The sequence below is a fragment of the Mus musculus genome, chromosome 4, assembly GCF_000001635.26.
Source record: "Mus musculus strain C57BL/6J chromosome 4, GRCm38.p6 C57BL/6J".
Taxonomy (NCBI): domain Eukaryota; kingdom Metazoa; phylum Chordata; class Mammalia; order Rodentia; family Muridae; genus Mus; species Mus musculus.
In genome coordinates this window covers 140,947,389-140,960,307 of record NC_000070.6, presented here as the reverse complement: position 1 = coordinate 140,960,307, position 12,919 = coordinate 140,947,389, and the positions used below count along the sequence as shown (strand labels likewise).

General features: G+C 49.5%; 1 protein-coding gene and 1 long non-coding RNA gene across 3 annotated transcripts in view; one reads left to right on the top strand and one right to left on the bottom strand.

Moving 5' to 3' along the window:
* Window positions 1-2,405: 2,405 nt before the first annotated feature.
* On the top strand, window positions 2,406-12,642 carry Gm13031 (predicted gene 13031). Its single transcript, NR_045911.1, has 4 exons — window positions 2,406-2,644; window positions 10,319-10,467; window positions 11,844-11,951; window positions 12,215-12,642. It is a non-coding gene; the product is annotated as a predicted gene 13031 (long non-coding RNA).
* Padi2 (peptidyl arginine deiminase, type II) overlaps window positions 7,722-12,919 on the bottom strand; it is a 46,251-nt gene continuing 41,053 nt past the window's right edge. For both annotated transcript variants that reach the window (XM_006538632.4, NM_008812.2), the window contains 2 exons: window positions 10,968-11,096; window positions 7,722-10,617 (listed from right to left, as the gene is read on the bottom strand). In XM_006538632.4, the coding sequence (XP_006538695.1) occupies window positions 10,384-10,617; window positions 10,968-11,096 (363 nt within the window). In that variant the 3' untranslated portion in view covers window positions 7,722-10,383. The remainder of the gene's footprint in view (window positions 10,618-10,967; window positions 11,097-12,919) is intronic.

Here is a 12,919-nt window from a genome sequence, read left to right as displayed (position 1 = left end):
GAGCCCCCCACCCTCTGACTGGGGATTTGACCACCTTGGGCAGGCGTGATCTTGGTATCCCAAGTCACTTGGTCTCTTGGGGCACCCAGTGACTTTGCTGGTCCTTGTTACCAGAGGAAGGATTTGATTTCTTTCCGCTCACCTTTGGCAGAGGAGGGCACTGTTTATAGTCTTGGGTTTCCTCACGCTGGCTCTTTTAGAAGACACTGGAGAAATTACCATGACAGGAGGAATGGCTAGATGGGGCCAAGTTTCTGGGAACTCACCCTGAATCTGGCTTCTCTGCCAGGTAGCCTCATTAAAGGGGGTGTGGAGAGGCCTGAACCCCTGGGGGTTACCTTGATCGCCCCCTCAAGGCCATGTGACCATTGACAAGTCCTTCGCCACTTTTTGACTTATAGCGTCCTTGCCTGAATCACTAGGGGTTGTGGCAGCTGAGTTAAGATTCTATGACTGGTGTGGTTGTCTTGCGCAACAGATGGTAAGGTGGCCTTGGCTTCTCAGGGGCCCTGGCTCAGCACTGGGTAGGTTCTTCTAGACTACCCAAGGGACCACCATCAGGGCCACCCAAATCGGCCAAGGTTGTAGGAAGGCTGTCATTTTCTTTGTAACTCCTCCAGGGTGTCAACAGGCAGTATTTCTAGAGAACTGGCCCCCTTAGCCATTTTTAGCCACCATGTCAAAGACAGACACCACTGCTACATGAATGGCCACCCAGGTCACCTTGGAAAAAGCATTGAGCAGCCAGCAAAACTGAGACCTTGATTTATTGGAGGGGCCCTTGGTGCCAGTGTGCCCACACACCCTGCAGTCACATCATTCCTGGGCGTCATGGGGATTTGGGGAGCTTAATGTTATGGAAGGATAATAAATTCCTGGGTGGCTCCACCTCCGCCCTGAGCTTTGGGGTGCCAGAAAGGCACAGATGCCATAGGGCTTAAAGGTCTTCATGGCCCCTTCCTGACTTGGGTTGCCAAGCTGTCCTTGCCGTAAGACCGCAGGGTTTGGGGCTGGTTGGCTGGCATCCGCGGAGAGAGTGATATATTGCTTTCATCAGACATGCTGCTGGAAGCCCTGTGTTTATGCAGAATCTCACCTCATCGCCCACAAATGTGTTTACATCAACAGTCTCCTCTGGTCCTCCCAACAACCCTGATGAGTTTGAATAACTGTCCCCATTCCAGTCGTGCTGGGAAATCTGGGCAACCTAGGGTGGCAATTCTGCTTGAGAGACTCTTTCTGCCCCCCCCCGCCCCCCCAGGGCTAGACGTTCAGTCCAGGAGCAAAGACAAATACCAGGTTGGTCTCAGTAGCTCAGGGTTACATGGGAAGCACTGAGGAGCCTCGGCAGGGCAGAGAGTGGTTTTAAAAGTTCATATTGAAGGGGCTGGAGCGACAGCTCAGCGGGTAAGAACACTTGCTGTCCACTGCCCCCAGAGGACCTGGGTCCAGTTTCTAGCACTTACCTGGTGGCTCACAACCATCTCTAGTTTCAAGTCTAGGGGTCTGATGCCTTCTTCTGATCTCCAAGGGCACCAGGCATGTGTGCAGTACACATACACATATGTAGGCACATATGGGTGGTCAGGGATGGAGAAAAAGCAAGGCAATTCAGTGTGATCAGCCAACCAGCATCCAAACCTCCAGCTGACTCAGTGTATCCCTCCATGAAGCAGGGTACCCTTGGATAGGCTGGGCCTGAGTCCCCTCAGCCCTGGAGCCTCCCCTCTGGCTACTGCAGAAGGAGCCCCTTTTGTGGCTCAATCATCCAAGCAGGGCTGTGGCTTCGGAGTTTGGCAAGAGGCCGACTTCTCCTGGAACATCTCTGTTCTCTGGTTGGGGTATTTTACTTCTAGGTTACCCTCGTTCTGTATCATGAGGCTCTAGAGAGACGCTGAGGTGAAAGCTGGCAATTCCAGAATCAGAGTCGACACAGTTGGCAGAGCAATTGTCAACCTCCCCATTTCCCGTCCCCCTCCCTTATCTATTTTGCCTGGTTCTCAGAGAAGCCCTTTCCAGTCTCTTAGATCATTGAATGACATCATCTGACCCTTGGAGGCTTTGCTGGAGGTTTGGGGTGTAAGCAACCCTTTGGCTACATTTGTGCATAATCGTTACAGCAAACCTACCAGGTGGGAATTATAGGTCTTCATTTGTTGTTGAGGCCACCGAGGGTCAAGTACTTAACCCAGGTCACATAACGGTGGGCTGTAGGTTGTGTCTAAGGAAAGTGCTGGCTGCAGTTACTCGAGTCTACCTCCAGGGGGCACTCCCGGCTCGCAGCGCTGCCCAGCCCTCTCTAACAGCTGTTGCCAATTTGCCTTTAGAAAAGGCTTATCTAAACCCCTTTCTTTCATCCTGTACAAACCCCACCGTATAATTAGACTTCTCAAAATATGCTCTCTGAGTGGGAGCGAGGCAACGGGGCCATAGACTTCTCCCGTTTCACGAGCAGTCTCTATGGAATTAACTCCTGGAGCGGACAGTCACGAGCCACCCCTGCTCCAGCTGGACCCGTGGTGCACACAGCTTAGGTCAGCTCAGCTGCTGGGACTTAGCAAGTGGCCCAGAGCCTTCTGGGGGACTGTGACCCACCCAGCGTCTCTAGCATACTCTCAGATTAGCAGTTCGTGTGATCTTCCAGGTAAGCACGGACGTTTATTCACACTGCGGACGCTGCACTGGGCTGCGTCAGCTTTCTTCCATTTGAGCCTTGAATTTTCGACTGTTTTTAAAATCGGAGTCCTGCAAGTGAAATGTAAGCAGGGACAATGGTAAATATTCATTGGGTTCGTGGTGGTGGGAGTCAGAAGCAAAACACAACGTCAGAGATGCAGAACTGTCAAAGGCAGGGCTAGGGCTGCCTTTGTGAGGGCGGTTAAGAGTGTAGGTTTGGGAGTGCAAGCTGCTCCGTCAAAACCATCGCCTATGTGGCCTTAAGTAAGTTACTAAACTTCTCTGTGCAATAGTAAAATGAATGGGGATGACCAGTTCCTTGCCAAGGAGGAGGATTAACCTCCTGCCCCGCGGAGTTCTCCATCTGAAGTGCCTCAGCCAGGAGAGCCACAGGAGAGTTAGATTATGCTAAATAACCGGTAGGAGGATTTGAATGGAAATCATCTGCCACAGAACTCAGTTAGTTTTAACAGTCATTAAAAAGTACATATGGTGGCGCACTCCTTTAATCCCAGCCCTTGGGAGGCAGAGGTAGGCGGATTTCTGAGTTCGAGGACAGCCAGGGCTCCACAGAGAAACCCTGGACGGGGAAACACTGTCTCTCACTCACCCCACCCTCAAAACAAAGGTACAGATGGCAGGCTGGGGGTGGTATGGTAATGTGACTGCTGTGCAGTTCAGGTCCCCCAGGCCTGGCTGTGTCAGACCAGCCCCACAGTATGTTTAGCAATCCAAGGAGGGGATGTGGGGTCAGGGAGCTGGAAAGCAGGCACACATTCATACACACCTGGTGGATGAAGCAAGCGCCAAAGAGATCTAAACAATTTACACACACACACACACACACACCCTTGGCATTTTTCTCCCTCAGTTTATATATCCCAGCAAAATCTTCCAAGCAGTACACTGGCTACACTGTGATTATACTCTCCTTTCTTTAAGTGAATGATAACATTGAGTATACTAAAAAAAAAAAAAGTTGTTCCTAAGAACCCATTCACATTTGTAACTAAGCAACTTGTGATAGACTAACAAAGTTTAAGAGACGAGCTAATTTTCTCAGCCAGTTTCTCTTACTGGCAGGCTGCAATGTGCAGTTACAAAGAGAGATTCAATTATTTTTATTATTTATCTTAAAGAGTAAGCTCATAAAAAACATTTTAAAAAATCACAAATCTAACTTTTATGTAAAAAAATGATCAGCCATTTCTACTTTAAATATCAGGGTGCACATCTATTCATTAACAATTTTTTTTATTAAATCATATCAGGGAGTGGAGAGCAAAAATGGGTTCAAGAAGTTAGTCATCGCCTTGATCACCAGCCGATCTCTTAACAAGAGAGCCAGGTCAGCTGGTGCTGGTCAGGCTGCCACTGTTCTTGTCCACTGACCTCAACAAATCCCTTGCTCAATTATCAAAGGTTTTTTTCTGAATTTCGAATTGTTGCTCAAGATTTTTTATGTCAAAGCCGCTTAAAAAAAAACAAGAAAACAAAAAACCCAACCATCTTAACCTAACTTTACTAACAATCCTCAACTCCAGGTTCTTCCTCAGGGCGGTGGTCAATGCTAAGAATGCACGTCTCTAAGTTCTTTCCAAGAGTGGTGGCTGAATCATTATTCTGCTCTGGTAGCAATGTTTATAAAAGATGATCAATTACTGTGTCAGTGACACTGCCCACCGAGGGGCCAGAAACCCTTCTTAGAGTTTTCATAAGATTCACAGGTTAGGAGGGACTCAAGAGCCACAAGCAGAGCGATGGCTCCACAACACTATGAACCCGGGGCTGGGAAGGTGGCAAGTAGCCATGAAGTCTGCGCTTCAGTTCTCAGCGTTGCCTAAACTGGGCACGGAGGTCCATACCTGTGATTTCAGCTCTTGGAAGGTGGAGGTAGAAGAATTAGAAGTTCAAGATCACTGTTGGTTGCATAGGGAGCTTAAGGCTGTCCTGGGCTAGAGATCCTATCTCAGAAGCAAAGAGAGAGGGAGAGGGAGGGGGAGGGAGAGAGGGAGAGAGGGAGAAGAAAGCAAGCTGAGCAGTGATGATGCACACCTTTAATCTTAGCACTCAGGAGGCAGGAAGATCTCTTAGTTCAAGGCTAGCCTGGTCTACAGAGTGAGCTCAGGGCAGCCAGGGTTACACAGAAACAAATCCTGTCTTGGAAAAGAAAGAGAGAAAGTGAGAGAGCGAGAAGAGAGCGAGAGGTCGGAGGAAAGGGATATCACTTAGTGGTAGAACACTTATCTAGAGAGAAAGCGAGCGAGAGAGAGAGAGACAGAGAGAGAGCGAGCGAGAGGTCGGAGGAAAGGGATATCACTTAGTGGTAGAACACGTATCTAGAACGTGTGAAACCTTTGGTTCAATTCTCAATAGCCAAACAGAGAAGAAGAAAATAAAATATTTCTTACTTAGAACCTCTCCCACTCTGGGGAGTTCTTTCTCACTTTTCCTTAATAAATCTGTGTTTGGTCTGCAAAATTTAATAATATATAAATAATAAATTTAAAAAAAAACAGAAAATAAGTGACAAACCAGCCTGCCTCCATCTTAGACTTAAAAGCCATTGTGTAGTAAAGACACACTACACTCATTGCTGTTTATGACTGTGTCTGCTTCTCAAGGACTGGGCTATGCCCCGCCTGTAACCTTAACTACAGATAGTGCTGAACTACCTGTTCCAGAAAAATGACAACTAAACCTTTGTTTCAGAAGTTGTAACAGACATCTTGCAACCTGGCCTTTGTTTAAACAGTTATTAGGACTACCTTGTAACGACCACCTTGCAATCATGCCTCCGCTTCAAAAAGGTTGTTTTTTGTTTGTTTGTTTACATTTATTTATTTATTATATGTAAGTACACTGTAGCTGTCTTCAGACACACCAGAAGAGAGCATCAAATCTCATTACAGATGGTTGTGAGCCACCATGTGGTTGCTAGGATTTGAACTCAGGACCTACAGAAGAGCAGTCAGTGCTCTTAACTGCTGAGCCATCTCTCCAGCCCCCTCAAAGAGGTTGTTATGATCAACTTATTCTACAGCGGTGATCTCTTGAACACCACGTATTGGGAGGCATCCTGTGTCTGGAAATAAAGACCTTGCTTTAATTCATTGTTGTTCCAGTTACTTCGGTGGTGATGATCTGGGTTGATGGTCAGCCTTTCTCCTTCAATCGTCGGGGTTAACCTTTGGGTCATGAGCATGGCTGTAATAAAGATGGCTGGAGAGATGGCTCAGCAGTTAAGAGCACTGGCTGCTCTTCCAGAGGAACTGGGTTAAATTCCCAGTACCCACACTGCAGCTCACAACTGTCTGTAACTCCAGTCCTGGGGAATCCAATGCCCTGGTCTTGTTTCTGAAAGCTATGAAGTCTATGTGGTACATAGACATACATGCAGGCAAAGCACCTCTAGGCTAGGGTTAATGATGAAGAGGAGGGGGAAGAGGAGGAGGGGGAGGAGGAGGAGGAGGAGGAGGGGGAGGAGGGGGAGGAGGAGGAGGAGGGGGAGGAGAAGGAGGGCTGAGAAAAGGACTTCCTGTTCCCTGCAAGACAACCTTTAACAATAAAGGACAGAGTCAAGATGGGTGTGGGGGGTTCATCCTGACAGTGGGCAATGGTGACATAGCAAAGCCACCCCCCTGCCCCCCAAGATGGCCATAGCTTAGGCAAGAGGACTTTCTGGAAGGTTCTGGAAGGAAGAAGGCTGATGTTCCCTTTGCATTTCTACTTTCTGTGTTACAGAAATCAACTTTGATGAACTATGACAGTCAGATGACTGGATTCTAGGTTTTTGTTGTTGTTTTTCTCTTTTGAGACAGGGTTTCTTTGTGTAACCCTGGATGTCCTGGAACTCTCTCTGTTGACCAGGCTGGCCTCAAACTCACAGAGACTCTCCTGCTTCTGCCTCTAGAGTACTGGGATTAAAAGCATGTGCCACCAATCCCTGGCCTCTCTGGCTCCCTGTTTAGCCTTGGTTTGTCTGGAACTAACTTGCTGCATAGACCTTGAACTCACAAGATTCACCTGTCTCTGTCTCCTGAGTGCTGATATTAAAGGCACGTGCCGTCGTGCCTGGCTAGAAGGTTTTTTTTTTTGTTTTTTTTTTTTTTGTGCATGTAGATCCATGTGCCAGGACAGACATGTGGAGGTCAGAGGACAACTTCATATAGTCAGCTCTTTCCTCCTGTCTTAAAGGTAGTCTCAGAAACAAAAGTCAGCCTGCAGGCTCACGGTAAGCCCCTTTACCCGGTGAGCTACCTCACGGGTTTAACTTGGCTTTATGTTATTTATTTGTATGTACCTGAGTGTGCGTGTGTGCGTGCAGGTGCCCACAGAGGCCAAAAGTGGGAGTTAGCCACTGTCTGGAAGACTAGCAAGCGTGTTTAACCACTGAGCAATCTCTCCAAGCCCCACTCCCTAACTCTGTTCATAATGCAGCAGATACAACCTTCTTTAGATGTTGCCGTAGACTACCGGTGGCTTTCCCCATCAAGGACCAAAGGGGCCAGAGTTAGTGCCCTGCTGGTCAGATGCAGTGGGACCTGCGTTCCATGGGGTTGACTTCCAGGGGCCATCAGCCCTGCAGAGCTCACAGGGGGTACTAGGATACTGGCCCTGCACTGGCCCTGAAGTTACACCCCTTTCTTGTGTCTTCCTTCACTTTCAATGCCCTGTCCCCCCAGTTTCTGGATCCGTTTCTCCTGGAGACGCTTGGCTAACAACTCACTGGCTCCCAAATGCTTATCTCACTGTGTGCATCTGGGGAAACTCAGTTTTAAAACATGGTTGCTTACTTACTGTGGATATTGGTCACGACCTTGGGTAGAGGCTGTGTGACACACAGTCCTGAGAGTGTATGTGTGTGTATGTGTGTGTGTGTGGGGGGCAAGATGGGGTGGTGCTGGGTCCTCGAGATGAGTTTGATAAGGATCAAGACTTTATGTTCAGAACAATAGGAGCTTCATGACCACAAGGGCCACATGTGATCTGACTGACTTGTGTCTATGTCTCAGAAGCCGCAAAGAATGTCACCCAGAGCCGCGTAGCTTCCCGTGGACGGCTTATTTTATTGCTCTTTATTTTGGCTCTTCCCCAAACACTTCTCAGTCTCCATCTTGGCTTCTTCGCCAGGAAGTTGGTACTGCCTGGCTCCCGCCATCTTCCTGCCGTCCCTCAGCCCTTCACGGAGCATTTCAAAACTCACATCGAAACAGGAACTGGTGTAGCCCAGAAGCATCTGGGCCTAAGTTAAAAACAAAACAAAACAAAACACAGTGGGGGTGGGGAAGAGCAAGGAGTCCACCCAGGGGAGGCAAGGGGGCATCCACACTTGGGGGGGAGTCACACTGGGTGAGTAAGTGAGATGGGACAGGCAGTGTCTGAGTCCTGGAGTTCCAGAAATTTCTGAGACAACCAATGCCACCAGGGAGTATTGTAGCAGTCTACAAAGCCACGCGGCTGCCATATGGGAGGTGCTCACTTCCTCCCACCCCAGATAAAAATAAAAGCAGTAAAGTCACTTTAACCGAACACCACAAGCCCCCACCTCTCCACATCAGCTCCCTCAGAGAGGTGCCCGTGTTTTCTACTCTGGAGCAGGAGACAGGATTTGGGGCTTTGCCCTCAAGAGCAGGGACCACTGTCTCCAGAGACAGATGATGGCAGCTTTGGAGGCTCTGAGGCCCGACCTGGCATGGCTGTTGGCCCAACTGGATGGAGAAGAAGACACGACCCTAACTCTCGAAGGCAGTGACTGTTGAGCGTATGCTTATTGGATATACTGGGTAGTGTTCCCAAAGAGCCTACCACAGCAAGGGCAAGTGCGGCCACGTAGATGTGCGCTTTGTCTGCAGGGGACAAGCGAGTCTACGGTTAGCTTATGTTATCGGAGTCTAAGTCTGTGCCCACTGCTCAGTAGCATACAACCCGTTGATTGCATAGCTGAGGAAATAATCCAAGGTAAAAATCTTGTTCCCCTAAGAATGTAGGTCTGGGGCTGGAGAGATGGCTCAGTGGTTAAGAGCATTGACTGCTCGCCCAGAGGTCCTAAGTTCAATTCCCAGCAACCACATGGTGGCTCACAACCATCTGTAATGGGATCTGACGCCCTCTTCTGGTGTGTCTGAAGACAGCTGCAGTGTACTCATATACATAAAATAAATAAATAAATCTTTAATAAAAAAAAATAATGTAGGTCTGTAACCCTTTCTTTGGTTATAAAATGGAGCTGTTTAACCTTTCAAAGTAGAATTAATATTTCCTATCTTCTTGGCCTTAAAGGACCTTTTTTATTTAAAATTTTTTTTTATTTTTTAAATATCATTTATTTTACTTTACTTGGATGTGTGCTTGAGTGTGTGTATGTGAACCATGTATGTGCAGAAGCCCGTGGAGGTCAGATGAGAGCATTGGACCCCCTGGAACTAGAGTTATAGGTAGTTGTGAGCCACCACCTGGGTGCTGAGAACTGAACCCCGGTACTCTGCAATAGCAGATTGTGCACCACCGGGCCCTATCTCTCCAGACCCTAACAAATGTATTTATGTGTATGGGTTTGTACACATGTGTGCAGTGCCCTCAGGGGCCAGAACGGGGTACTGGAGCCTCTGGATCTGGGATTACAGACAGTTGCAGGTGTTGAGAACTGCACTTGGGTCCTCTCCAAGAGCAGGGAGCATTTTTAATTGCTGAGCCATCTCTGCAGCTCCTGGGGGTCTTTCTAATGGAAGCCGAGGGGTAAATTTGCCTGTATCTGGATGGGAGCCTTTGGAAAGCATGCTGGGAAATTCCTCCTCTGGAGCAGCAGCTAGCTGGAAAGGGAGCACTGAGGCTGGAACGTGGCCAGCATCCTTGGACACTGGGGCCAGCATCCATGAGGAGAGATAGGCTGCTTCTCAGGCTCTCGGGAGGCCTGGATCTGGCTGTGTAGCTGCTGGAGGGACAAATGTCCAGAACAGGAAGGTCAATGTCCAAAATAGGAAGAGCAATGAGCCCAAGAACTGGCCAGAGAATTGAGGACCAGGTGAGAGAACAGAAATAGCATTGACAGGCAGGAGCATCTTCATATACCGAACTTTAGACCGTGGATGCTAGTCTGAGACCTCCCCTTTCTCCTAAATTTGGGCAGCCCGCATCCACAGAAAGTGAAGAACGCTCCTCTGCTAAGACCTATTTCTGGAAGATTCTGTGCTGAATGATTGGACCCTCAGGGAGTGGGGACGCAACGTGTACGGGAAACTGTAAGGAATGAACAGGTGCAGGGAGCCAGCCACCAGGAGACCCCGAGGGAGGTGAGCTTGAAGTGAGGGTACCATCCAAGGTACTCCAGGACCCTCTCCTGGTCTACCTTGAATGTCAGATGGATGCTGGGAGAGCCAATGACCTCAGAGCCTCCCTTCTCCCTTCCCTCATTCTGGCCTGGAGTAGAGGCTGAGAATTCCTGGGGACAATCTGACTACATGATTTGTTGATGTCCCCTTTCCCTGGCCAGGGCTCTGCACACTAACCACATGTCCCACTAGTTTTAGGTGGAGGATGGCTGGGCTTACTGGGGTGGGGGTGGGGCTTCAGTGGACACTGAGGTCCTTCTCCAGGGGACAGCAAGGCACATATATCCCCCAATCCCATCTGCTTCTTGTAGGGGAAGGACTTGGGGGTACAGGAAGGACCCAGAGACCGCAGCGGAGGAGGAAAAGGAAAAGGCAGTCAGGGCACCATGTGCCACCACTTGAAGGTGAACGGCTTCCTGCGGACATTGGTGCCACAGTGAACCTCTCCCAGGAACTTGTGGTAGGCGGAGATGTCATCGATGAACGTGCAGGCGAGGCCCAGGGGCTCCAGCAGGCCTCGAACGTGCGTCTCCAGGCAGCACTCCTCCTCCACCTGGGGCCCGAAAGGCTTGGGGATGCCCAGGTCCTTGTCTAGCACGATCATGTTCACCTGGGAGGGGAGCGAGTGTTTAGGGAGCAGCCACTGTTTGCCTGAGGGCGTCAAGTCCTATCTATGTAGGGCGTGTTGTCAGGGATCCTCCTCTAGAGGTGGGGAAACACAGGCACAGATTCTGAGCTGTGATAGTTTTTGCCAAGCACTCTCCTGTCTAGAGTAATGGGCCAGGGGATAGACACCTAGTAAGAAAGCAAGGCTAAGCATGTCACCCCTAGCAGGGAATGGAGAGGCTCAGAGAGGGCAAGGGTCAGAGGTGAGGTTACCCAGCAACTCAGCTGGGCCCTTCTGGGGCTGTTTGCACCCTGCTGGGGGTGGCATGAGGGGTTGGGGCTGGAGTATCTCACCATGTTAGGGAAGAAAGCCCTGGCCTGGTGATTTTCATCCATCTTGAAGAGCGCGGGCAGGTCAATAATGTCCTTCTCAGTCAGCGCTAGCTCCCTCTTAAGGATGTCGCGGTTCCAGTCCAGACAGCGCTGGGGGAGGGGGAAAGAGGAAGCGTTGAAGTCCGGGGACACACACACCTGCTTAGCTGGTATCCCTGTCACCTCTCCAGCATCTCCCCCCAGGGATAAGAAAAAAAAAAAAAAAAAAAGACAATCCATTCCTCATTTTTTGAGACAGTCTCTCTTTGTAGCTCTGGCTGTCCTAAAACTTTATATAGACCAAGCTGGCCTTGAACTCACAGAGATTCAAAGGTACTAGGCCTAAAGGCATATGTCACTATGCCTGGCTTAATGGACCATTTTCAAAAAGTGACTTGAGGCACAGCTACAAATGGACAGAAAACTCTCCTGCTAATGCTTGCCAGTCTAGCTACAACCCCTTCCAACTTAAACTTTGCAGTAGAAAACTGCAGCAGGTGAGCTCGCCTGCAACCCACAGATGGCCCTGACCACGGGAAACAGGCCGTAAGCCAGAGCCTGAACTCTGCACAGTCTTCACTGAAAACCAGACAAACTTTAAGTGGCAGAGGCCCAGGTGACCCTGGAGGATTTTGCTCTCCTGCTCACTCAGCTAAGGAGGACAGCAGGGAGGGGTGGGGCCTTAGTGCTTAAACTCTCCTCCGCTGTCAATTACCGCACCTGCCGTCTGGGCTTTGCAAAGCTGTAAGATTTTGATACTAGGCTTCTCCAGAGCTCTTACTTACTACAGTGTGTGTGTGTGTGTGTGTGTGTGTGTGTGTGTGTGTGTGTGTGTGTGTGTGTCTTTGTTTCTTGCAGGGATCATGGAGGGATAGTCAGAGGTCAGCCCCAGTGAGGCGTTGGCTCAGCTTCAGCGGGTCCTGCTTCAGAGAGTGGCTGGGTTGTACCAACTTCTCTGACCTTCAGGTGAGAGCTAACTAGTTGTCTCTTACCATTTCCTCCTACCTCAGTGATTAAGCCTAGAGTGGGATGGGGGGTGGGGGGCGGAGGGGGATGCGGTTTATAGTGACTCATGACTGAGCAAACTGGTACTGGGAAACTCCCTGACCATGTTCATCAGTTCAGGTTGACACCCCCCCCCCCAGGCAGAGTGAGATGCAGGCCATCTAAGAGCTCTGTATTCGAGGGTGCTGTGCGGGTATTTATGTAAGGCTTTGAACCTCCCGCAGCCATGAGGGTACCTGCACATACCGACCAACAGAGCTAGCACAGCTGGAGCTCTGATCAGCCTGTGCCTGAAGTCCACACAACCATAGGACTTTGAACAAATTCTGCCCAGCCCTGACCAAGGCCCTGTGTTGAGACTCCTGCCCACTTCCCTCACTTCTGCTGCCTGACTCAGTGGCCCACTGTGACCCACAACCTGACAGCAAGGTCAGGACAGATTCTAAAGATAAAGCCCGCCCTGTCTAGGCAAACAACTCCGGGAGAGAGAAACTTGGGGTTTGCACGCAACCCAAGTTAAGTTGCACCTAACTTTTCCCTCCCCTCCCCTTTTATATAAACCCCAAGAACCCCTCCCCCTTCCACAGACACCCCTTTCTTGCTGTGTCTGCCCCTCCCTGTTTTAAATAAACAGTCCAGTCTGTTGAGGTCAGCCTCCGGTCTGTTTTCTGCCTCTTGACTCTTCAAATTGACTTAGAAATCTAACACCTTGCATGCTTAGGAGCCAAGTGGGCATTTACTTTGCACTGGATCTGCTTTCTCTCTCTCTCTCTCTCTCTCTCTCTCTCTCTCTCTCTCTCTCTCTCTCTCTCTCTCTCTCTCTCTCTCTCCTCTATCTCTCTTTCTCTTTCTTTCTTCCTTTCTTCCTTTCTTCCTTTCTTCCTTCCTTCCTTCCTTCCTTCCTTCCTTCCTTCCTTCCTTCCTTCCTT